A 25,895-nucleotide genomic window follows, 5' to 3' on the forward strand; every position below is an offset into this window, starting at 1 on the left:
TATTCATTTTCTGACAACTGTCGCTTATGATAGAGCTCAGCTACACTGGCAACAAGATGGGTGATACAAGGATAACTAAAATTCATCATTTAATCACAAGTGAAGGATTTTTATCTCAGAAGCATTTCAACCTGAATCTATTAATCAAAGTCTTTCTGCATGCTCTACGCATCCCTATCAACAGTGTTTTAAAAGGCAGATTCATTCATTCAATCAATATATCCATGCATCTGTGCACTTATCTATTTATCTACCTATCTACGACAAAAATAACAAGGTTAAATCTACAACAAAACAGAAACTATGCCTATTTTCCCACAAATATCACTTTCAGAGGAGGCACTTCAGACAGAACACCATTGTTCATCAGTGTTTCAGTGATCCAGGCAAATCACTGCTCTGGAGAGGGCATTTCTTGAGCGAATGGCAGATAAAACACTGGAGAGCTATTTGGTTGATCAAAGAACCTGCCTGCAAGAGAATAACTTTCTTATTACCGTGTGGAGAGTTTTTGTTTTATCATGTAGATATCGTTTTAAAATAGATCATAATAAGCTTTTTACAGATCACTTCCTCTATACGAGAGGATGTAAGGGGGAAGATATTTAGTCGGATAGAGTCAAAATATTCTCCAGGACAAGAATGACCCAAGAAAGCTTATTTATTATGTCAATCTCTCAGGCTTGTCACACATGAGGTATGACCTTCAAACCAGGAAGTAGAAGTGAGAGAGCGGTGGGTTATACACTTGAAAGCTCTTACAGGTCCCGTGAGAAAAGAGATGTCCCAAATGAGAAGGACCCGGGGCTTTGAAGGATCAAATCCAGGCAAATACTGGTGGAGCTATCATAACTCCTTAGACCTAAAATATAATTATTATAGAACCGGAAATCCATCAGAAACTTTTTAATGACTTTTTCTATAATTATTTCTGGTCTCCCACTATACTGTTCTGTTCTATTAACTATGAGCAGATAATTAAAATTAGAAATCAAACTCAAAATAAAAAATCCTCATTGCTCCCACCTCCAAAACATGTTCCTCTACTTCTTTTTATTAATCATATTATAACCCTCCTATTCACCCAAAGTTTAAAAAGTTTGAGCTACCTTTGAACCACTCCTCTCTCTTGGTCTCTTCACTTAAATGTCAAGTTGTAACAATTCTATCTCCTAATATCTTTTCCATATGCATCCCTTCTTCCTTTCCTATTTCTGCTGCCTCAGTTCAGGTCCTCATTATCTCTAGCATGAAACAATTTCCTTAATGTCTCTCTGTGCTCCCATACATCCTACACAGTGCGGCCAGATTAACTTTCCTGAAAGAAAGCTCTAATCCATCACTTTATTGTGCCAAAAAGATAGTCAGTGGTTCCTCCATAACCTTCAACATAAAGTTCACACTCCTTAGTCGAGAGTTAAAGGGCCTCTGATCTGAACACAGCCTACCTTTTCAGTTCTATATCTCATATGCACTGTCTCACAATTTTTTGGGGGGTGTGGGGGGTAAGTAGTATGGGCCCTTTGTTTATTTTTTTCAAAATAGTCATGGCTTTTCTTGGTCCTTTGTTTTCCACATGAATTTTACAATCAGTTTGTTAAATACTCCACCCCTACACATTCGCAAATCTAGTTGTGATTTTTATTGAAAACTTATGGAATTTGTAGATCAGCGTGGTAAGATTTAAGGTCATTACGTTATCAAGTGTCCCTTTCCACAAATATGATATAATTCTCCATTTATCTAGACTTTTTTATATCAATAAGTTTTACAATCTTCTTAAAAGAAATGTATAATTTTCTTGTGCATTTTTTTTTCTTTTTACCTTTTGACCCCCTTCGCCCATTTCTCCCACCCTCCGCCTCCGACTCTGGCAACTACCAATCTGTTCTCTGTATCAATGACCTTGCTTTTTTTTAGATTCCACATATAAGAGAGATCTTATGGTATTTGTCTTTCTCTGCCTGAGTTATTTCACTTAGGATAAGGCCCTCGAGGTTCACCCATGTTTTCACAAATGGCAAGATTTCATTCTTTTTTATGACTGAATAATATTCCATATATACCACATTTTCTTTATCCATTAACCCATTGATGGACACTTACATTGTTTCCATATCTTGGCTACTGTAAATAATGTTGCAACGAACATGGGCATGTATATATCCTTTTGAGTTAGTGTTTTCATCTTCTTCAGAAGAATACCCAGAAGTGGAATTGCTGAATCATATGGTAGCTCTATTTTTAATTTTTTGAGGAACCTCCATAGTATTTTCCAGAGTGGCTGTACCATTTTACATTCCCACCAACAGTGCACAAAGGTTCCCCTTCTCCACATCCTCACCAACACTTATTACTACTTGTTTTTTGATAATAGCCATTCTAACAGGGTGTGAGGTGATATCTCACTGTGATTTTTACTTGCAGTTCCCTAGTGATTAATGATGTTGATCATCTTTTCATGTACCCTTTTGGCCACCTGTATGTCTTTGGAAAAATGTCTATTCAGATCTTCTGTCCATTTTTTAATAGTATTATTTGAGTTTTTGCTCTTGAGTTGTATGAGTTCTTTATATATTTTGGATATTAGCTCCTTATCAGATATATGATTTGCAAATATTTTTCTCCCATTCATAGGCTGTCTTTTCATTTTATTGCGGGTTTCCTTTGCTGTGCAGAAATCTTTTAGTACGATGTAATCCCACTTATTTATTTTTGCCTTAGTTGCTTTTGCTTTCGGTATCAGCTTCAAAAAATCATTGCCAAGACCTATGCCAAGGAGCTTACCACCTGTTTTCTTCTAAGAGTTTTATTGTTTCAGGTCCTGCATTCAAGTCTTTAATCCATTTTGAGTTAATTTTTGTGTATAGTGTAAGATAGTGGTTAAGTTTCATTCTTTTGCTTGTGGCTGTCCAGTTTTCCTACAACCATTCATTGAAGAGACTATCCTTTCCCCATTGTATACTCCTGGCTCCTTTGTCACAAATTAATATATAATGGATGTGCGGGTTTATTTCTGGGCTTTCTATTCTGCTCCATTGAGCTATGTATCTGTTTCTATGACAATATCAAACTGTTTTAATTACTATAGCTTTGTAATATAGTTTGAAATCAGGGAGTGTGATGCCTCCAGCTTTGTTCTTCTTTCTCAAGATTGCTTTGACTACTTGGGTTTTTTCATGGTTCCATACAAATTTTAGCATTATTTGCTCTATTTCCTTGAAAAATGCCATTGGAATTTTGATAAGGATAGCGTTGAATCTGTAGATTTCTTTGAATAGTATAAACATTTTAACAATATTGATTCTTCCAGTCTATGAGCATGGACTATCTTTCCATTTATTTGTGTCTTCAATTTCTTTCATTAACGTCTCATAGTTTAACATCAGGTCTTATACCTCCTTGGTTAAATTTATTCCTAAGTATTTTATTCTTTTCCATGTAGTTGTAAGTGGGATTGTTTACTTTATTTCTCTTTCTGATAGTTTGTTATTAGTGTAAGAAATGCAACAGAATTTTGTATATTGATTTTGTATCATGCAACTTTACCGAATTTGTTTCTTATTTCTAATACTTTTTTAATGGAGTCTTTAGGGATTTCTACCTATAGTATGATGTCATCTGCAGACAGTCACAGTTTTCATTCTTCCTTTCCAATTTGGATGCCTTTTCTTTTTCTAGCTTAACTGCTCTGGCTAGGAATTCCAATACTATATTGTAACATAAGTGGCAACAGTAGGTATCCTTGTATTGTTTCTGATCTTAGAGGAAAGGCTTTCTGCTTTTCACCACTGAGTATATTAGCTGTGGCATTGTCATATATGGCCTTTACTATGTTGAGGCACATTCCCTCTATGCCCACTTTGTTGAAAACTTTTATCAAAAATGGATGTTGAATTTCCTCAAATGCTTTTTCTGCATCTATTGAAATGATCATATGATTTTTATCTTTCACTTTGTTAATGTGGTGTATCACATTGACTGATTTGCAGATGTTGAACCATCGTTGCATCCCTGGAATGAATTCTACTTGATTATGGTGTATGAGCTTTTTAATGTATTGTTGAATTTGGCTTGCTAATATTTTGTTGAGGATTTTTGCATCTACTATGTTCATCAGAGATATTAACCTGTAATTTTCTTTTCTTGTGGTGTCTTTGTTTGGTTTTGGTATCAGGGTAATACTGGCCTCATAAAATGAGTTTGGAAGAGTTCCCTCCTCTTCTATTTTGTGGAAGAGTTTGAGGATAGGCATTAATTTTTCTTTGAATGCTTGGTAGAACTTACCAGTGAAGCCATCTGGTCCTGGACTTTCGTTTGTCCAGGTTTTTGGTTACTAATTCAATATCCTTACTAGCAATTGCTCTGTTCAGATTTTCTACTTCATCATGATTCAGTCTTGGTAGGTCGTATGTTTCTAGGAATTTATCCATTCCTTCTAGATTGTCAAATTTGTTGGCATATAATTTTTCACAGTAATCTCATGATCCTGTGTATTTCTGTGGTATCAGTTGTAACATCTCTTGTTTTACTGATTTTATTTTAGTTCTTTTTTTCTTGTTGAGTCTAGTTAAAGGCTTGTTAATTTTTTTTTCTTTTCAAAGTACCAGCTCTTAGTTTCATTGATCTTCTCTATTCTCTTTTTAGCCTCTATTTCATTTATTTCTGCTCTAGTCTTTGTTATTTCCTTCCTTCTACTAACTTTGGGCTTTGTTTGTTCTTCTTTTCCTAGTTCCTGAGGTATAAAATTAGGTTGCTTATTTTGAGACCAAAATATCTTTTATGCTTATTACTACTTCAAAATTATGATCTTTTTAGTTCCTCCATTAGATCTTATTGTTTAATGCATTAGTAAAGTAGCACTTTCTACCATATCACAAAATTTAAGGATTAGTTAATAGTCTAATATAATTCATTTTCTCTGTAATTCCATGAATTTCACTTTATGCATTTAAAATAAGAAAGCTACCCTATAAACTAAAAAAAAAAAAATTAAAAATAAGAAAAGACCTGCAGACTTCACCAGACTACCAAAGGGATTCATGGCAAAAAAAAAAAAAAAAAAAAAAAGAAAGGTAAGCAGGTAAGAATCCCTCAGTTGTAATATAGCGCCTTGCAAAATAAGAAGAAAAACTTGTAGAAAAATAATCACAGTACTATGTAGTTCTTGATTGGGGCTATTAAAAAGTATATACCATGAACCATAGAATATTGTATAAGCATGTTGTTCATAAAAATTCACAGAGCCTTGGCATTGGAAAAAGACCAATTATCAGTCCTCTAAAATAGCCTTATTAAAATGGCAATTAAGATTACTGCATACCTCCAAGGACAATTTGTTATCTTCCAAAGAAGATTATTCCATATATGGACAGTTACAATTGCCAGATAGTTGGTGTTGTTATAAATAATAATCTAGTTCCTTGTAACTTCTTGTCACTGATCTGTAGTCTACCCCCAGGGAGCTAGATATAATAAATCCTGTTCCTCCTCCATATGACTTTAATCTTTGAAGACAACCATCATGTCATCCTTGATCTTCATTTCTCTGGGGTTAATATTGCTAATTCCTTCAACCATTCCTCTTATTATATAATTTTGTGCCTGGTACCATCTCGATTGTTTTCCTCTGAGAATATCCCAGTGCTTTTGAGTCTCTCTTAAAGTGTGGTAATTCGCAACTCAACACAATACCTCGGATGCATTCTACTGAGGAGGGAGTTCAATGGGACTACCTCCTCTTGAATGCTACATACTGTAATTCTAGTAATGCTGACTGAGATAGTATTGGCAGTGTTTTGGCAATATTCATGCTGACCTCACTGCACTTTCTGTCACCTAAAACTCATCAGCTTTTTTCATTCATGTGTCTGCTCTTTGAATTTCCTTCAGTAATTTCTTGTGCAGCTTAGGAGTTGTGGTCATAACCTCCGGACTGACAATAGTATCTATTAAATTTTACCTTGATGGGTTAGTTTTAAGCTCATATTTTCAGTGTCAAAACCTTTGGAGTTTTGTTTCTTTTATACATTATATTCGCTGTTTCTCTCAGATTTGTGGAACCTGTAAGTTTGATTAGCATGCTTTTCATTACTTCATATTTGTACTTAATATATTATGTACATTAATATACACTAAAAATGCCTGGATTTCTGATGTCTAAAATATTGCGCTGTAGAAAATAAGCAAAGTTCTGTAAAGTACCTAAAAAACGTTCTTCAGTAGTGGGAATATAGTGATACAGGATGCTTAAATGAGAACTCTCATCTTTCAAGTGTCTTTCTTATATCATATCTATAAAATAACGTAATGAAGAGGAAGAATAGAAAACTAACCATTACTTGCAAAGGAAAAATGATTTTAAATTCCCTAGCAGTCCAGACCAAAAAAAAAAAAAATCAGAAAGCAATTTGTTTATTCATACATTAAAGAGCCCTGTAAAGTATTTTGAAAACCACTTTCTTATGGAACTAAAACCATCTTTTTGGTGAATCACAATTAAAAGCAATCTAGCAATCTCACTTATTCAGAGATTATTGATCTGGCAGCCTCAGTTATTCTAGAACATAGCCAAGAATGAGCAAAATAAAGTCTCTGAACAGCCAGAAGAGTTAGCATGAAGTCCATGCACTAAAGATCACATATATTACCCAAAATCTCTCAGCAACTCACCCAGACATATTTATTCATATTTTAAATATAGTCCAGAATGTCATGATCATCTAATTTCATAATTTATAGGTGAATGGAAGGAACAAATTAGAAATTATTCACAATTAAGCAAGATAACAGCCTGCAACATGATATTGGAGGAGAAATCAACACACACATACACACACGCATGCAGATGCCAAAAAAGTTATCTATAGCAAGCAGACACAAGAACTCTAAAGTTTTGTGATTGCAGAGAAATAACCACAGAGCCAAACAGTCCTAATTATCCCAATGATCTCTGGGGACGTCATTACATTAAAGCATGGTAAAATAATTGACATTTATAATATGATAATCATCACAATATCTCAAATTTAGGTAGTTTACAGTTCATAAGAGACTTTTATATTCATTATTACAGTTAATTCTCAAAATGTTTGAGTTACCAAGTTAGGTATTAGTACCACAGAAAATTTTGACTTTTGGGGATCAGGGAGATTGAAGAACTTACCCAGGGTCACATAATTGTTAGATGGGCACTAGAGTTCATAAGTCTACTCCATCATGACTCTGAGTCATAAAAAAATATTTACATCTTGTGCCATACAATCTGGTCAGTAAGTTAAGGAAGCATGTAATACATTTTAGAAACTTCCACAAAAATTGCTGATGTGGTGGACACATCCACAAAAATTGACCTGAAACTTCCACAAAAAATAATTTGAAACTTTTAAATTTTTGAGTCCTTACAGGAATAAAACTAAGCTACATGAAAAAATTCCCTTATATATAATCCCAATTTCCCTACAGTGCCGCGGAGGTCTAGATTTGACTTAAAATCTTAGTAATAAATTCAGGACCACTAATTACCATACATTTTAAAGTCTAAAATCTATACACTAAAAAATGAAAGAAGTACATAGTATAGCAATAACTTAGACTTGATTTATTTAACTTAAAAATATTATTAGACAGTCTTCTTTCCTCTCTTTTTTAGGACCTAGGTGAACCTAAGTGGACTCCTGTGGAGAGAGTAGAGAAGGTGGATGTGTGATGTTGCAGTAGGTGTGCTGTGTCAAAGCACTTCCCCTTTGAACATTTAGCTTTAACAACACTAGAAACCTGCAACTCTCAATTCTACAACATTTGGAGGTAAAATAATATTTATAAATTTATAATATTTATAAAAATGAGGAAAAATAAACTAGTTGGGTTTTTTTTTTTTTTTTTTGCTTTTTAAACAGTTGATATTTTCATAATAAAACATTATATATCAAAAAGAAGTAAGACAGAAAAAATGAAAAAGTCGCAGCTAGGAAAATTCCCATACTACTGTTTTCCAGGGCAAAACTTACAGTCAGTTTAAAACCTTGATTTGTTATTATAAGAACCAAATAAATTCACAAAGTTTTAGAAAAATGGAGCTATCTGCTTAACACTCCTAATGGATCACAATCTACCATCACCATGGAAACCTCTGAATAACTTTTTCCTAGCTAGTGCCAATTTTGCACTTCTCTGGCCCTTGAAATCCCACTCATTTTTTTTTAAGACCTGGAATCTTTAAGAATAAAGCCCAACAGTTAAGTCCACACATACCCTCTTGTTCAGTCCGAGTCATTTCCTCAAGCTTCTTCTGTTTCAGTGTGTCCACCACATCGGCAAGGCTCCCTTTGCGGCGTTCCGGGGTTCCAAAAGTAACACTGGTCATTATCTCGCGGTCCCGACTCCCATCGTCAGGCTTATGTGGTGAGGTAGAAGTATTTCGGAAGGAATATAGGGAACATAACTTATTATTCTCTGACTCCTAGAAAAACGAAATAAAATAAAACCATTAGAATATTTGTTTCTTTGCATTCTGTAGAGAAAAATGCCAAACTCAGAATCATAGTATGTGATATTTAGATAGACAAAATACATTAACTATATCTGCTTAAAAAATACTAAACATTAAAGAAGCAATTATCAAAGGAACTAACCTGAAATTGCAGATTCAGACTGTTTGTTTTTTTCAATTACAAAAGAGTCTAAATGGTTCAAAAACTTAATTTTAAAAGTGACCAACTTCTCACTTATTTATAGACTTCATTTAAAACAATTCAGATTCAATTATTAATTATTAGGATTGATAAAGTTTTTCTTTTCATTTGAACTTTTATTAGGAATGCTCTTCCCACAGCCTAAAAAATATGCATATCACAAAAACATTAATTTTGAATTTAGAACCAGTAGCAAATTTAACTTCAATATCCAATGATAATTATTCACTAGAAAAATATATAAAATACCCAAATCAGTGCCCAAAAGTTAGCCAATCTGAATATTTTTGTGTGCTGGGGCTTGGGGAGAATCATTTTTTCTAGCTATACATTTGGTTAAAGTTATAAAAACTTCTTTCTACTCCTTACCCTTACCACTGACACTTCAGCACACAGTCACATGCATTTTTCATGTGGCATTTTAAAACGGCTTTTTTTTATGTTTCCTTTTTTTTTTTTAATAAAAAAGGACAAGTTCATTATAGAAACATTTGCACAAGAATTACTTCACAGTACAGATAAGTCATCTAACTGGTAAGAGGGTTAGATCCATGTGCAAGGAAGAAAAGTAAATCTTAGATTGAAAATAATAAACACCAAAAGTTTATAGAAAGAAAATGTTTTCATATCTTTTTAAATCAGATCTGAGTTTCAGAAGCAACTATTATTTGGCCATAACCCATCAGTAGTCTTATATTCACCTTATCTGTCTGTGCATGGGTATTCTCTCTCCCAATAAAAAATGTGTGGAGTAAATAAAACATCTGGCCCTTGTGATTCTCATCAGAAGCTTAAAAATCTTAATTGCTCCCTATGTCTCTCTCCTCCTTCCAAAGAACCCCAGCAAGCTTCAAGAACTAGAATAAGCAGCATCAGGAAGTTAGAGAGTTAATAAACAGTGGGAAAGGGGAAGAAAAGCAAAATGGAGAAGTTTCCACATACATTAAACAAGATAACAATTGTACTCGATAAATGCTAGGTATTTAGGTATTATTGTCATTGTGTATAAGGTAGGAATACAACTTATTTTCAGGGTTATTGGGAGCATATAAGGAGAGAACATTTATAAAGCAACTAGGCACAGTGCTTATCTCATAAGAGGTGGTGTTTAATAAATACTAGGTGCCATTATTCCGATGTAAGGAGCAGATCTAGGAATAGAGCTAAGGAGATTTTACCCCTCTGGACCTAAGGAATTGTTCAGTAAAAGGTGCTATGGACCTTGAACTATATTGAATATTATAAAGTCTGTGAATATACTATAAAACCATTGAATTGTATACATTAAATGAGTAAATTGTGTGGTATGTGTATTACATCTCAATAAACCTGTTAAAAAATATTGTGAGCTAAATCTTAATCTTTTCTGCATTCCCATTGCTAGCACAATGCCTAGAACAGAGCAGATGCTCATTACATTTGTGTTGAAATAAACTGAAAAGGATAAAATAAATGGAGCAGGGCAGGAAAGAGAGCTCCTTTTTACCTCGCCCCTAGATCTTTTTTTTCCCCAGGAAACAGGCTGTATTTCATTTAACGTTTGCAAAAACTCTGTGGAGTAAGGCACAGGAACCCTTTCTTTTAGATAACCAGTCATGGTTAGCATATGGCTCCTTGGACGTCCCGTTCATTCTCCACTTTGTGCAAACAAAAACTCAGAGATATGTTTTGCCAAAGCCATTTTGATCTCTTAATAGTGTCCCTATCAGAAATCTGACCTAGGCCTTTTTAAATCAATAATCACCATTTGATCAATCATGTGTCAGTCACTCTCATTTCAAATGCAAACTAGTTTCATATCACACCCTATAAATCAAAAACAAAAACAAACTCTGACTCAACCTAAGGGCCTAAAGACAAAGTCAAAACAACAGTTATGTAGGAAGTAGTTACCTACAAATGACTCACCATTGACCATAATAAAGAGGATTTTCCCACCATTCCCAAACTGAAATTGAAAGATGCTAGCAGTGGCTCTATAGCCTGAGTAACAACTTTAGGTTTTCCTTAGAGCACTTAGACGCCACAGGGTACCATTTTTTCTCTCAGGACTAACTTCAGTCTCATTCACTCAAGTCTCTTACTTGTTAGATAGACTATGTTCCTTGTTTTTTACTCATGGGAATGTGGTCACTGCCATCCTGTACCACAGACAATAACCATGGGTTCCCACACTGATAACCCACACTGTCCTCAGCCCAATAATCTGTGCAACGTGGCTCAACACTACCGAGTAATGAGAGCAAGAAACTGAAAAGTCATCATCTCTCCAAGAAAGTCACAGGAACTACTTGCAATATGTGACCAAGGCATCAACCTAGGCAGTGGATGAAATGATAAGTGGCTTAAGTTGTAGAAGTCATCTTTTACCATCCTTAGGAACAATGGAAAGGGGTAAAATATACCATTTCCGGCCCTCACATTTTAACTTTCTAAAACTTAAGAAATATTGACCTATCATGAATGGAGGCCTATAGGCAATTCATCTGAGTAAAGGGGCACATAAATCCAAAAACTTACAATGAAGAGATTATTGTTGGACAGAAGGTAATAATGCCAAATTAGAAAAAGAAATTTGACAAAGAATCTCTAGTTTTTTTCCTAGAGGGCTAGGTAATTTTTAAGTAAGTTTTCTTAAGAGAAAAAAACTCAACTTATTCTGTAATTTCCTAAAAACAAAACAGGTCCTATGAAATACCAATTGAGGTAAAATGCTCAATGATAGTATCTGTCTAGTCTTGATGCACACCACTGCAGCACAGCTATGGAAAGATTTGAGACACTATTTCCCTAAAGCAGTGGTTCTCAAACTTCAATGTGTAGAACTCCCTGGCAAGTATGTTAAAATTCAGATCCCTCAACTCTTCTCATATCCTGAAGAGTGGGGCCTAAGAATATGAATTTTGATGAACATCCCAAGTGATTCTGATGCACAGGTCCTTTCATTCTTATGAATCCCACTTTAAGAAACACTAATCTCTAAGAAGGCAATGAAATAAATGTGCTTTGCCCTAATGTTAAAATGTGCATATAATTGTGAACAATTTTTTAAAGCCTGGTTAGTTGTGATTTTAAAAAATAACATAAAGGAGATTACTTCTCTTCTTTTGATCTTTCTTGTGAAAACAACCACTGCATAAGGTGACTGAACACATGAACATCACAAAAAGCAGAGCATATGGGGCACTGAGTAAGCATTAGTTCATTCAAAGGAAATTTACTATAAATTGTTTTCTCTTAATCCCTAACCTCAGTGGCCCCACCAAACATAACAGTGAAGAAAATTTTCAAAATATTATTTAAAAGAATCCCAGTCCCAATACAAGGACTAAAGCAATGTTGATTCAGATTATCTAAAGAGCATTTCACTGGAAATCAAATAAACAGTACAAAAACTTTGGGTAGATGACTGAAAAAGCACACAGTAGTACCAAAAAAATAGCCATTAGGCAAAGTTTCTAGAAGAGACAAGCAATTTTCCCATTGAGAATATTTAATTATGATGTTTCTATGTCTGATGGAATCAGAATCTGAAGGGATAGAAAAGTAAATATTAAAAACAAAAAATATGTATATATGGTGACATGTTAACTAGACTTATTGTGGTGATCATTCTGCAATATATACAAATATCAAATCATTATGCTGCACACCTGAAACTAATATAATGTTGTATGTCAACCAGATCTCAATTAAAAGAAAAAAACATATGTGAGGCGACAGATGTTAACTAAACTTATTGTGGTAATCATTTGCAATATATCCATATGGCAAATCATTATGTTGTACACCTTAAACTAATAAAATATGTTAATCATATCTCAGTAAAATTGGAGAAAAACATATTAAAATAAATACTGCTCAAATTTTTCTTAAGTTGTTATTCACAACTGATTGCTCAGCAGTGGCATTAAAAGGATGTTAAACTTAAATAGTCTTCTCATGGTGCTGTGAATATATCAAACATATTCAAATTTTTGAGCCTTTGTGCATCTTGTTCTTTTCCCCTAGAATGTACTACATTCTCTTTGACTGTGAACTCAGCCCACTCTTGCAAACTCAGATCAAACTGCATTTCATTCTTGAAGTCCTCCCTGACTACACTGGGCCTCACTATCCTCCTACCCTCCCGAACTACACATCGAAGAACTTCCTCAGAACCACACCACTTAGCATTTACTAATATACTAGAATAAATTATTCATTACCATTTTGCACGTATTACTTATATTTGCAAGTAAATTTTAACTCTTGAAGGATTGGGGCCATGTCTCATGCTTTTTCTAATGCCTCCAGAGCATCAAACAAAATATTGGCTAATGAACTTGAAACAATTACTCACCAAACATGTCAAAAATAATCCAAAATTAAGGCTAAGGGTAAAGATTTGCCATAACAATGACAGGATTGCTTATTTTAAGCAAAATATTGAGAACTGAGGCATTAAAAAATAAGGGATTTATTCAATAAAAGATGATATACCTACACAATGCAATAACACACAGCCATTAAAAACAATATTATATATGCTAAATATAGTGTTGTTGATAGTGATGAATAATTAGAGGCAACTTGCATATCCAACTGTAGTAATTATTTGAGGGCATTATGGTTTTATCCATATGGCGGAATAATCTGAAATTATTGAAAATCACATTTTTGCAGAAAATTTAGTGACTTGTGGGAATATTCATAATGTGTTGTTAGTGAAAAGTATTTTAATGAGAAATAGCCATATGCATTTTTCTAAGAAAAAATAATGTACAGAAGAAAAGGCATCAAAATATCCAATAAAATGTTAATGGGCTTCTAAGTGCTAGGATAGGTAGTTTGCATTTTCTTTTTGAAGTTCTCTATATTTTGCAAATTTTCTATCATAAATAATACTTTTAATCATAAAATAAATACGATTTTCAAATGAATACCCAAAAAATGCTGTAGAAATGATTTATTTACAAGGAAAGAGGTATTAAATGGAAAAGAGGACATATTGTCATATTTGGTATACAATCTCAATCTTTTTATATGTGTGCATAAGGGTAAAAATGGCCACCAAAAAAAAAAAAACTGAGAAGATATACACCAAAATATTTGTAGTGATTTCTAAAGAGTGACGAGATTGTTGGTCATTTTTATTTTCCTTTTTGCTTATATGTGTTTTCTAATTTATAACTGATGGACATATTGCTTATGTAAAAACAAAAAAAAATTTTTAAAAGATGCTTGAAGGAAACAAAATGAATTTAAGAGAACAGAGTTCGGCCTTCTCAAAGATGTTTAGAGAGTTAGTATATCATAGTCTCCCTGTATTGAACCCAGAAAAAGTGACCAAGCTTTCTTTCCTTGGCATTTCTGCAGTTGAGGGCTCTCAAATAATATTTTCTAATAAATCTAATTACTTAAAAGAGAAGCTTTGTATGAGCTAAGATCTAGATCCTTATAATTATCACGCATTGTTTCCTGTTTGCCCTCAAAAGACACACAAAATCAATCTGTTTCCTCTTCTGTGTTAGAGTTGTTCAAATTTCTTAAGGGAGGCATTAAATCAATAGTTCTTTTCTAGGTGAAACCTCCAGTTTCTACACCCATTTCTCATTTTACATGTTTTCTAGACCCTTCATCATTCTCCTCTGATACACTCCAGTCTCTAGATATTGTTCCAAAAATGTGTTCCCAATAACTGAATACCAAGTTCTGCATCTTGTTTTTAGCAGGAAGAAAAGTAACACTCAAATGGTTATGTGGCTTCCGCCAAGTCACACAGGTAGAAGTGGCAGAGCTAAAATCTAAATGTGGCTTTTCTGACACCAAATCCAATGCTTCCTCCATTCCACAGGGCTACAATAAAATCACTCTCAACGGTAAAAGGTGCCATAATTTTAATCATACCTACCTTCTAAATCTTTTCATTGCCTTGCATTTCCAGAGGGGAAATTTACCTACTTTTCAAACAGGAATTTCACTTTGTTATTAACCCTAATCCAAGAGTTACCAAGAAGTACCTTATATTAACCATCTATTGTTGTATAAAAATTACCCCAAAACTTAGTGCTTAAAACAACAATAACTTAGGGCCAGCCCCCTGATGGAGTGGTCAAGTTCTCGCACTCCACTTCGGCGGCCCAGGGTTTCACCAGTTCAGAGACTGGGCATGGACATGGCACTGCTCATTAGGCCACGCTGAGGTGGCATCCCACATGCCACAACTGGAAGGACCCACAACTAAAATATATACAACTATGTACTTGGCAGATTTGGGGAGAAAAAGCAGAAAAAAAAGAAAGAAAGAAGATTGGCAACAGTTGTTAGCTCAGGTGCCAATCTTAAAAAAAAAAAGACTAAAAACAATAATAACCATTTGTTATTTTTTATGGTTTCTGTGGGTCCCAAATTCGAGAACATCTGGGCGGGTTGGTTCTTCCTCAAGTTCTCTCATGAGGTTGCTGTTATCTCAGTGGCTAAGGTTGAAGTCATCTCAAAAGCTTCTTTATTCACAGATGTGAACACTTCAAGAGCTAAGGGCTGGAAGCTGGGGTTCCTTACACATCTTCCTCTATCTCTAGATGTTCTCTCTGTATGGTCTTTTCTCTCCAGCTTGTTGGCTTCAGGCTAGCTGGACTTCTTACATAGTTGTTTAGGCCTCCAAGGGAGCATGCCCCCAGAAAGAGCCAGATGAAAGCTATATTGCTGTTTCTAACCTAGCCTGGGAAGTCATGCCGTGTAACTGTCAATGCATTCTATTCAATAATGAGTCACCAAGGCTTGCCTGTAGTCAAAGGGATGGGAGTTAGACTCTGCCTTTCTATAAGATGGAGTTATAATTAGATCCTCAAAGAGTTGCTGTGAGAAGTACATAATGTATAAAGCACTTAGGACAGTGCCTATCACATAAGTACTCAATAAACAATAACTACTCATTATTAAATTCCAACATCCTTTGTCCAATTGTCCTTTGTTTCAATTTTCGATTCTAAAAACATGGTCATGATAACCACTGGCACTATTTTTAGGTTTTTACATGTACTAGTTTGTCTAAGTGAAATAATAAATACTAAACTGCCTTACTCTCTTCAATATCAGTGCTCCAAAATCATCTTATTTATGAATTCATCCCAAAGTAATTCTCCCAAGATCTGGCCCCTCACAAAGCTCCAGTAACCTTAGCATTTGTAATTAGCTTTTTCTGGGATACTACCAATTCCCACTGAACCTAGCTGCATATGGATTATCTCCATTCTGTCCAGGAGCAGTTACAGTATACTGCTTCTAGACCAGGAATGTGAATGGGCAGCCACACTGCAAGCAGAGGAGAGCACTGGGCTGAGGTTGAAAAAGTCAGATAAGATGTCAGGAATTGAGAAAGTCAGGGACCATATATCAGGAATGGAATCTTGCCCTACACAATGGAGTTGAAACCCACATACAGGTGGAAGTCATTGCAGTTGGGAGAAACGACTGGGAAATAGCCTCTCCAAGCAGCTGCATGAATCTACTTCCCGCCCGCTGCCCAATCTAATTGTAGGGACAGAATATTATCTTTTCTGACCCATTTTCTCCACCCATTAGCAAGGCTGAATTAAATGTGCTCATTCTTATTGCATCCTATGTGGTCATTTTTGTTTTGCTCTGTTTTCCATTTTAGTTACACTGCCTCTCCAATTACAGCCTTATCCGCACTCTAGTCTGCCCTCCCTATAGATAAAATTTATTGAGATACCCAATCATAGAGTTGCCCCTGATTTCTGACAGCCCCCAATCTAAAGCAAACCTGTTTCCTTAGACCCTACCCAGAATCACTTAAACAAAGCCCAAATCCTAAAAATCTTCTCTGCCAGGACAGATGGCTCCACTTCCCTTGGTATGCACTGCATTTATATATTTTGTTTCAATTATGTGTTCAAGTTATATTACATAAATTACATAGATACATGTATATTAAATATATTATTTTATACATATACTACATATGTACTTTTTCTAATTCACAACTGTTTAAAAAAATTTTTTTAATTGCAGTAACATTGGATTATAACATCATATAGCTTTCAGATGTACATCATAACATATTTCAAATTCTGTGTAGATTACATCATGTTCACCATCCAAAAACTAATTATAGTCCATCCCCTCCTTTTGCCTATCCCCCCTTCCCCTATGGTAACCACCAATCCAATCTCCAAAGCTATGTGTTTGTTTGTCGTTGTTTTTATCTTCTACTTACGAGTGAGATCATATGGTATTTGACTTTCTCCCTCTGACTTATTTCACTCAGCATAATACCCTCAAGGTCCATCCATGTTGTCACAAGTGACTGGATTTTGCCATTTCTTATGGCTGAGTAGTAGTCCATCATGTACAAATACCACATCTTCTTTAACCATTCGTCCCTTGATGGGCACCTAGGTTGCTTCCAAGTCTTGGCTATTGAGAATAATGCTGCAATGAACATAGGGGTGCATGTATCTTTATGCCTTTGCGTTTTCAAGTTCTTTGGATAAATACTCAGAAGTGGGATAGCTGGATCATATGGTAGATCTATTCTTAATTTTCTGAGGATACTCCATACTGCTTTCCATAGTGGCTGCACCAGTTTGCATTCCCACCAGCAGTGTACAAGGGCTCCCTTCTCTCCACATCCTCTCTAACATTTGTTGTTTCTTGTCTTGTTAATTATAGCCATTCTGACTGGAGTGAGGTAAGGTGATACCTCATTGTAGTTTTGATTTGCATTTCCCTGATAGATAATGATGTTGAGCATCTTTTCATATGCCTGTTGGTCATCCGTATAACTTTTTTATTTTTTAATGAACCGGGATCTACCTGCTGTCTGTGCTGTATAAGAAGCATTCTACTATTGTGTTATTGGATGACTGACAGAAAAGGCTTTACCTTACCTAGGTTCCAATAACTTCTCTGCTAACAAAGGAAATCTAACCTTTTTAATATGCTGAAAACTAAATTGCTAACATTTATAGGTTCTTTCTCAGAGGAAAAAGTATGTTTTCCTCTAATGTGACATATTTTAAAGAAAAGCATTGGCTTAAAGAAGCTTACATAAACGAAAATACTGAATTTGGTTCCAATTGCCAAGTTTATTCCAGACAAAAATAACTTCACTCTAATAGTGAAACAAAGTATATTCTTGTTCTCTTTTATTAAAACTAATAGTTTGTAGACTATGTTAAGTTTACATAGCATTCTCAAAGTTGGAATAACATCATGCCACTTTACACTATTACTATACTGTTCAATAACAATACATTTATTCATGATGCATCAGAACATAGATTTGTTACCAATATTTGCTAAAGTGTCATGACTCCTAAAGTCTAAGAAGAAAAAGTTATTGTTTTTAAAATGTTATTTTGAGTCAAAGAAAAAAAATTACAAGTTTCTAAAATGGCTTTATCACCATAATATTTAAGAAATGGAAATAAATATAGTGATAGAGTATATATAGAAAAAATATTAAAGTCCCCAAACTTGTCAAGACAAGCACATAGAAAAGCCTTGCATCATCTATACAGTATCAGCCTCATATAGAATCAAAAGCTCAAGATTTAAAGTTCCTTAAAAATCCAATTGCTCACTCCATCTAGTATTTGAATCCCCTGTGCAAGAAAAGGTGGTATAATAGTTAACAAAGTACAGGTTCTCTGGCCAGATTTTGTAGTTAAATCCCAGATTTTCCAACTAACTCCCATATAACCCCAGACAGTTAACCACTCTGTGCCTTAATTTTCTCATCTATGAAACAGGAGTGATAATAACAGCAGTACAGAACCTACCTCATAGGATTGCTATGGAAATTAATGAATTAATAAAAATAAAACACTGAGAACAGTACTTGTTTCTTAGTACTTAGTAAGTGCTCATTACATGGTGGCAGTGGCAGTGATGGTGGCTGTTACAGTATCCCCAACAAGTAACTTTTTAGCCTCTCCTTAAACATCTCCACTAATAGAAGATTTAGCACCTCTCAAAGCAGTCCATTCCATCTTTGGAGGGTTCTCAAACATTCTTATTTATAGGAATATAAATCCCACTCTTTCAACTTATGGTTCCATCCCCCGGAAACATTCAGAACAGCAGCACTTTCAGTATATATACACAGCTATTATAGTAGTCTTGATCTTCTCTTTTTCTAGGCAAAACATCCCTGTTTCCTTCATTTCTTCCCCATAAGACATAGTTCAGCCATCTTGATCATTCTCCCCTATGTTCCAGTTTGTTTCTCTCCCCCTCTGAAACAGTGGTGCCCTGAACTGAATGTACTCAATACTCAATACTGTCTAAACAACAAGGAGTTAAGTCACACTACCACTGCCTTAAAGATATCACACTGCCATGGGACAGACAGCCTCATAGATGAAAATACTTATAACTTTTTCGTAATGTAACAGTAAAAAGAGCTTTAAGGCAGGTTGCCTGATAGCAAACTCCCCAACTCATCGAGCAACATTCTATCAAGGTTCAGCTATTAGCTGATTCAATTGCCTACCAACTCCAGACAGTTACTTTCATCTGGCAATTCATTAGTATTTAACTACCATATGATATTCAACCTAAACAACACTACCAGGCTAGGTGGAGTGGTCTAAGACAAGAAAGTTAGAAGTAGCAAGAGACTTGGTGATTATAGTTCAAATCTTTCATTTTTGAGATGAAGAAGTTGAAATCAGGAGATATAACGTGACTTCCCAAAGGTCATACAGCAAAAATGAGTGGCAGAGATGAATACAGGCCTTCTATGAGGTAACATACTTTCCTCTAAATTATGTTTCCCCTTAATAACTCCAGGGAAAATATTTCCACTGAATCAAAATTTTTTGTATGTTTTTTGTGTTTTTGTGGGTTTTTTCAGACAATTTGAGGCATTGGGGATAAGGGGTGTGATTATGCAGAAGTTGGAGAAGTATAATTGAACGAGTTCTTACAGAGCAACTTTTTATGCATGGAGAGTCTGAACTGATTCCACAGAGCTTTTCTGAAGAGGTAACAACTTACTCTAGTGTCAAGTTTATTACCCTCATGTTCTCCTCCTTTGCAGTGGTTTTCTTTTCTTCCACATTTGAGAGACACCAGTGAACTTACGAAAGTAACTGTATTTTGGGGCTGGCCCAGTGGTGTAGTGGTTAAGTTCATGTGCTCTGCTTTGGCGACCCAGGGTTCACAGGTTCAGATCCCAGGGGCAGACCCAGCACCACTCGTCAAGCCATCCTGTGGCAGTATCCCACATAACACAGAGGAAGATTGGCACACATGTTAGGTTGGCAACAATCTTCCTCAAGCAAAAAGAGAAAGATTGGCAACAGATGTTAGCCCAGGGCCAATCTTCCTCACAAAAAAAAAAAAGAGAAAAAACCTGTATTTTTTATATATAGTCAGCAAAGCAGGTAGTACGCTTTAAATAAACTGAAGGCTATGATGAAGCTTAAATTCTATGTACATCACAGGGTCCAGATATCAGTCAGATCACCAGGAACCCATTTTGCACAAGTATCATCCAAATGAAGAGTAATAAAGAGTACTGTGAGATAGTGAAGACACTCCAGACATGAGAATTAAAAATCTGAAGCAAAGAAGGTGAAGTAAAAAACCTCCCTGCCCTCTACCAAAAACAGAGAAATAGCCTTAAAAGTGGGACAGTCAAGGTATCAGGGACCTGTTGTACGACACTAGCTCAGCGTGGGCAGGGAAGGCAGTGCCTGTCATATGACACAAGTAAATCCCTGAAATGCTGTTTAATCCAGCTTCTGGGAAACCTGTCCCTAATTCAAGACAGAAACGGGGACCATTGTGGCGGAGGAGGATCTACAATCATTCAAGGGTATTAGAGTAGCTTCAGGAAAAATAGAAAACAAGATATAAAACTCTTAGGAAAAAAGTAAGGTAGTTGGGATCCACTAGGAGAAGGAGTAGTAATCAGGCCCCAAGAAACAAATATCTATATGATAATTACCCACATCTTGGTTGTCTATTTAATAATGATGAGGCTGGGGTCACATACAAAAGAAATAGCTCAGAGTATGCTCTTCATACCTCACAAATCTTAACATTAAAAAGTACCAGAGCCCAATCGAGGTCCATCAGTTCCATATGTTCCTTACTAGAGATTCTGCTCTGTTGACAGTGAAGTCGTTTCCTGCCTAGTTTGCCCAGGGAAGAGCAAGTGGAGAGCAGATTGCTCTACACATCACACACACTGAGCACTCATGGACGCTCTCTGAATTCAACAATCTCCTCTCTTCACTGGGATCTTGCCCAGTAAGGTTCCCAATTTTGAGAATTTCACCACAAAAGCCTTCAAATTTCCTTCTAATATGTCAAATACATATAATGGCTTAACAAGAAACTCTTTATAGGAGCCGGCCCCATGGTCAAGTGGTTAAGTTCACACATTCCTTTTCAGTGGCCCGGGGTTCACCAGCTGGGATCCTGGGTGCAGACCTGGCACCACTCATCAAGCCATGCTGCGGCAACATCTCACATAGAAGAACTAGAACAATTCACAACGAGGATATACAACTATGTACTTGGGCTTTGGGAAGCAAAAAAAAAAAAAAGAGGAAGATTGGCAACAGATGTTAGCTCACGGCCAATCTTCCTCACCAAAAAAGCAAAAAAAAGAAGAAACTGTAATCTAGAAATTTTTAAATATCATCTCTCACTCTCTGCTTTAAGTTTTTACAGAGAGAACAAGTACTAAGAGACTAAAAATGATTCCTCAAAGCTATGTTACTTATAAAACAACTATCTATCCATCTGTCTATCTACCCATCCATCCTTCTTTCTATCTATCTATCAGTATTTACATTTCCAGGAAGAGGGAAACTAGGCACAAAAATGTCACCAATTTACCACAAAGCAGTAAGTAGAAGTCTAATTCCATTGTCAGGTGCCCCCAGTGTCTGGGAGCTGTGCATTGCTCTACATGAAGGCAACACACACCCTTGGACTGATGTCTCAGGTACAATCATAGAGCCCATGCTGTCTGCTGGGGGGCAGGGATAGGTGTGTATTTTCATTTTTCTCTCTTAACTTCCAAATACCAAAAAACTCAGATTCAGATTCATTCCTTGCCCTACTGCGTCATTCCTCAAGAGTCCAAGAGAACAGTAGCCAAAAGCAGAGCTGAACTCTAACCTTACTGTCAATTTCAGAAAGCAAAATAAATAAACTATAATCAACTTCACATATAAACATATCCATGTAAGAACAAAAAATGTGAGAGCATCTTTGGTAGAAGCATACCAGGTACAAAATAAATTAACACAAGTGAGGCCAAATATTAACTCTAAATTCAAGAGTAAAAATTTTCTCAATTTGTTTATGAATTACATTAGCTTAATCCTGGCTAACCCAGTGCTTATGTAAAAAACTACTAATTTACCACTGGAACCAATCAAAATCTTAAATAACAGTAATTGACAAAAAATGTAATTCTTCATCTTTCTAGGTAAATGAATCTCTTCTATTATACTACCACAATCCATCTATGCTTGAATGAGGGCACATTTCTTCCCAGAAGTTTGATGAACTTGAGAATATTGTATTCTAGGTATTCTCTGTACACCAGCAGTGAAAACAAATCAGAATTAAATTATAATAAAAGCAAAAGTTTACAAAATAATTTCTAGTACTTTTATTAAATAAGGTTTTCCATTTTCTAGGCTGCTAATGAAATACAAAGAAGATAAATTAAATGCATAAATATTCATTTCTAATTTTTACCTGACTGTAAAATTTTATTAGCAAAGGTTTGTAATTTATACTTTGAAATCAAGAACGTAGTTTACACAGAGATATATTATTGAACTCAATTTGCATCACCTAGAAAAATCATGTCTAGAGGTTATAGGAATGTAGTAATTCCAAAATAATATTTAAAAGGCTAATAGTATAAAAAATAAATGTCATCATATTGAAAGCTATATTAACAAAAGGAATAATAGCTTGAAGTTATTGTTCTTTAAAAAGGTTATATTTCTCTTGGAAAGCAAGGAAAACTTCTTATTGCAGAGGACAGAGAGTGGGATAATTTGCATATCAAGGTAATTAAGACACATTCATTAGATGTGGTCAAGAAAGATTAGATATGTTTGTGGAAGGAACAGAGTAGGGTCTTTCCTGCTTAATGCAGGTGGTTTGACTCAATAATCAAGGAGAACCCTTTCAATCTCATCTCCGAATGAATGATGGGAGTAGGATTCGTTACGTTAAAGTTGCCTGGTGGAAAGCAACCCTCTCCAAATTAAAGTAAGAAGGTAGATCTGGAGGAGTGCAAATACAATCCCAGCTTCCTCCTCTCAAAGAAATATGCAGCATATCACGGGCATCACCATCTTATTCATACTGATCTAGAGGACTTTAAGATTTATCTCATTATAGTCATGAAAAGTTCAAATAGTCATGCAAATGACTGCATGCTATATAATACATACATTATTTTCTAAAATATGTTGCTTAGAAGCATTACCAAAATGTGCAGATTTCATTATGCCAGTTATACTTCACTATACTGGTGTACCCATATCATCACTAGGCAAGAAGGAATTCTGTACAAGCAAGTGTATGTTAACCAGAACCACCTATAAACTGAAACATACTTGTGGAGTTCTGCTTTAATTAGAAAATTATTGGTGTCCTGAGATCAGCTTCCATTGATTACTACTGGCCAATTTTGACAAGACACCTATTTAAAAAAAATTAAAAACTTCTCCTCCATTCAAATGTCATTTGAATCCATTAAGAAAACAAAAGCTGACTGGAATAGATGTGCTCAATCAGTCTGTTCTGCTGGACTAGATAACACCAGATTTTCTATTAGTAATCAAGTCTTATTTTAAATAATTACCAAAAAGTTACTTTTCCTATGTGTCTGGAAATACTATAGAGCCCACGCTCTACTTTGGTCATGAAGGAATATGTGCACAGGGATCGTAGACAGAAAAGTCAAACCACAGCTCAGCCTGGCATCACTATAAGGTGTATGCTAGCAGCATATTGGTGAAAGAAATTAAATCAAAATATTTATGAGACATAAAGATATCACACAAAAATGAAGCAAATTAGGGGAATATTGCCTGAACCCCAGAAAAGATAATCCTATGAACACAGAGGAATGATGTAAATTGTAAGTGGATGTCAGTGATGGAGTTCATTAAAAGATTCATCTCACAGTGCTCTGCAAACCTCAGTCAATGGATCTTATACAGCCTAGAAGATTAAAATAAAAATAAACATGGCCTATCCCGTATCCTTAAAAACATCCTGCATACACAATTTTATTACACTGAAAAACAAAAGAAAAGATACTAGAATCTGCTTTTCCTTGAACTGTCAAAATACAAAAGCAATCGAAAAAGTCTTTGCACAGATGTAGCAAAGTACTAGATTTTTATATTTTGGCAGGTGTTCAATATGCAGCCCACATAATCACATGTTAATGACTGGAGTGTGTTAATCAGCCTGCATACCTGATTCCTTCTTGCCCAAGGGGGAAAAAAGCCAACTATTCCAGAGCATGTTAATATTTCTACTTTTGATAAAGATTTTGATAATACGCTAGGTAAGTAAGAAAACTTTTCCAAAAGGTGAATTTAGAAAGGTGCATTATATCATTAAGAATAATGACAAAATAATTCAAATTTCCATAAACATGGAGAAACTTCCAAGTAGCATTCCAGTAATCATTTTGCTTAATTTAAACAACTCAGATTTGGGGAAGTTTTTAAAAATATACACATTTTTTTAAAGCAGAAATGAAACAGTGCATGTAACCCGGGTGTGGAAATAGAGAGGTGATCAATGTGTTAATACTAGGCAACACTAGTTTTATTATAAGTAAATGGTTATATTATAAATAAATTATTCAATAAAACGTTTTTATTTTGGGGGTTCAAATTGTAAGTAAATTTCTGTCATTAAATCTCTGAGATTAGTTTAAAAAGATATAGCACTGTGTGCTAATATAGTTTCCAATTTATAAAAAATGGGAAATCTCCCACAGGACTTCCTGGAGAATGATGTTGCATGACTCAGGGGCAAGGATGGACATTTTCACTTGTTACCAGAAGTCTAGGTTCGAACTTTACTTACATGGACTGTATTTTCAAAATTCTAAAATGAGAGTAGTAAATAAATTTCTCAGGTGGTCTAAACCTTGCTAGTTTATGGATTTTTTTTTCCAGTGCTTCATAGACCAATCAGGTACCAAAAAGGTGCATAAACCCTAATTTAGGCGTTAAGACTATAAACTAGTCAGGATCAGGTGAACTAGTGGGCTTCACTGTATTTTCCAAAATACAGTCTCAAGAAAAGTGAGGAAAGAAATTTCGTTTGGGTGCTGCCTACTATCTTAGATGACTAAATCTTACCCCAAATTGGCAACAATTCAAGTTTTTAAAATTTCTTAAGAGGTAACAAAATTAGAAATTTTCTAAAACTCTGTCACAACATAAAGCATGGCTGAGAAGGATTCAATTCTCACTCACAATTCCTGGACTAGGTTATCATGTAATGACAACAGCTCCATTCCCAGAAATGGTACAAAGGCCACACCAGAATTTTTATGACTCCAAGTGAACTACACAAAACACTCCAGAGTTGATTAGCAACTTCACTGGACTGACAGCAAGAAAGGCAGAGAGGAGAAATTGTTCGCAAGCAAGAAAGTATTGCTCCTGACAGTTATTTATTAAACATCTCAACACATCTATTACTATTTTCTTTCAGTTACAACAAAGGACATTATTGGAATCTTTTATTTATAGTGAAAAAATTATTTTAAACCTTTCCTAGAAGATAAAACTCATTCGGGGGAATTTAAGTAGGTCTCTAAAATTAGGAATTCTGATATTCTGAGGCTGAGGGTCCAGTATGGTTATTTCTACTTAATTAGAATAGTAGTTAAAAGCCAGATACATATAACCCCATTTTGATTTAAAATATATATCAATGTAAGCACGCAAGGGCACACATGCACATGTGTGCAGACAATCCCACTTACAAACTTGTTTTCGCTTTTTGGATCTTGTAAAACATATTGTTGGTGTCCTGCGCACATCCCCATGGCATACCCCAGGAGTCACCTGCAAACAGTTCCCTCTTAGGCAAAAAGTTTCTGTCTCCAGCCTGGGACCACTCTCTGGCCAGGAGCAAGCCTACCCTATACCGGCTCCCAGTCTCAGCAACCACATT

At 35.2% G+C, this 25,895-nt stretch overlaps 1 protein-coding gene across 50 annotated transcripts in view; it reads right to left on the reverse strand.

The window, feature by feature from the left end:
- Positions 1-25,895, reverse strand: part of SOX6 (SRY-box transcription factor 6) — a 570,771-nt gene that overhangs the window by 314,670 nt on the left and 230,206 nt on the right. For all 50 annotated transcript variants that reach the window (XM_070274840.1, XM_070274842.1, XM_070274841.1 and 47 more), the window contains one exon: positions 8,254-8,461. In XM_070274840.1, the coding sequence (XP_070130941.1) occupies positions 8,254-8,461 (208 nt within the window). The remainder of the gene's footprint in view (positions 1-8,253; positions 8,462-25,895) is intronic.

This window comes from Equus caballus, chromosome 7, assembly GCF_041296265.1.
Source record: "Equus caballus isolate H_3958 breed thoroughbred chromosome 7, TB-T2T, whole genome shotgun sequence".
Lineage (NCBI taxonomy): Eukaryota > Metazoa > Chordata > Mammalia > Perissodactyla > Equidae > Equus > Equus caballus.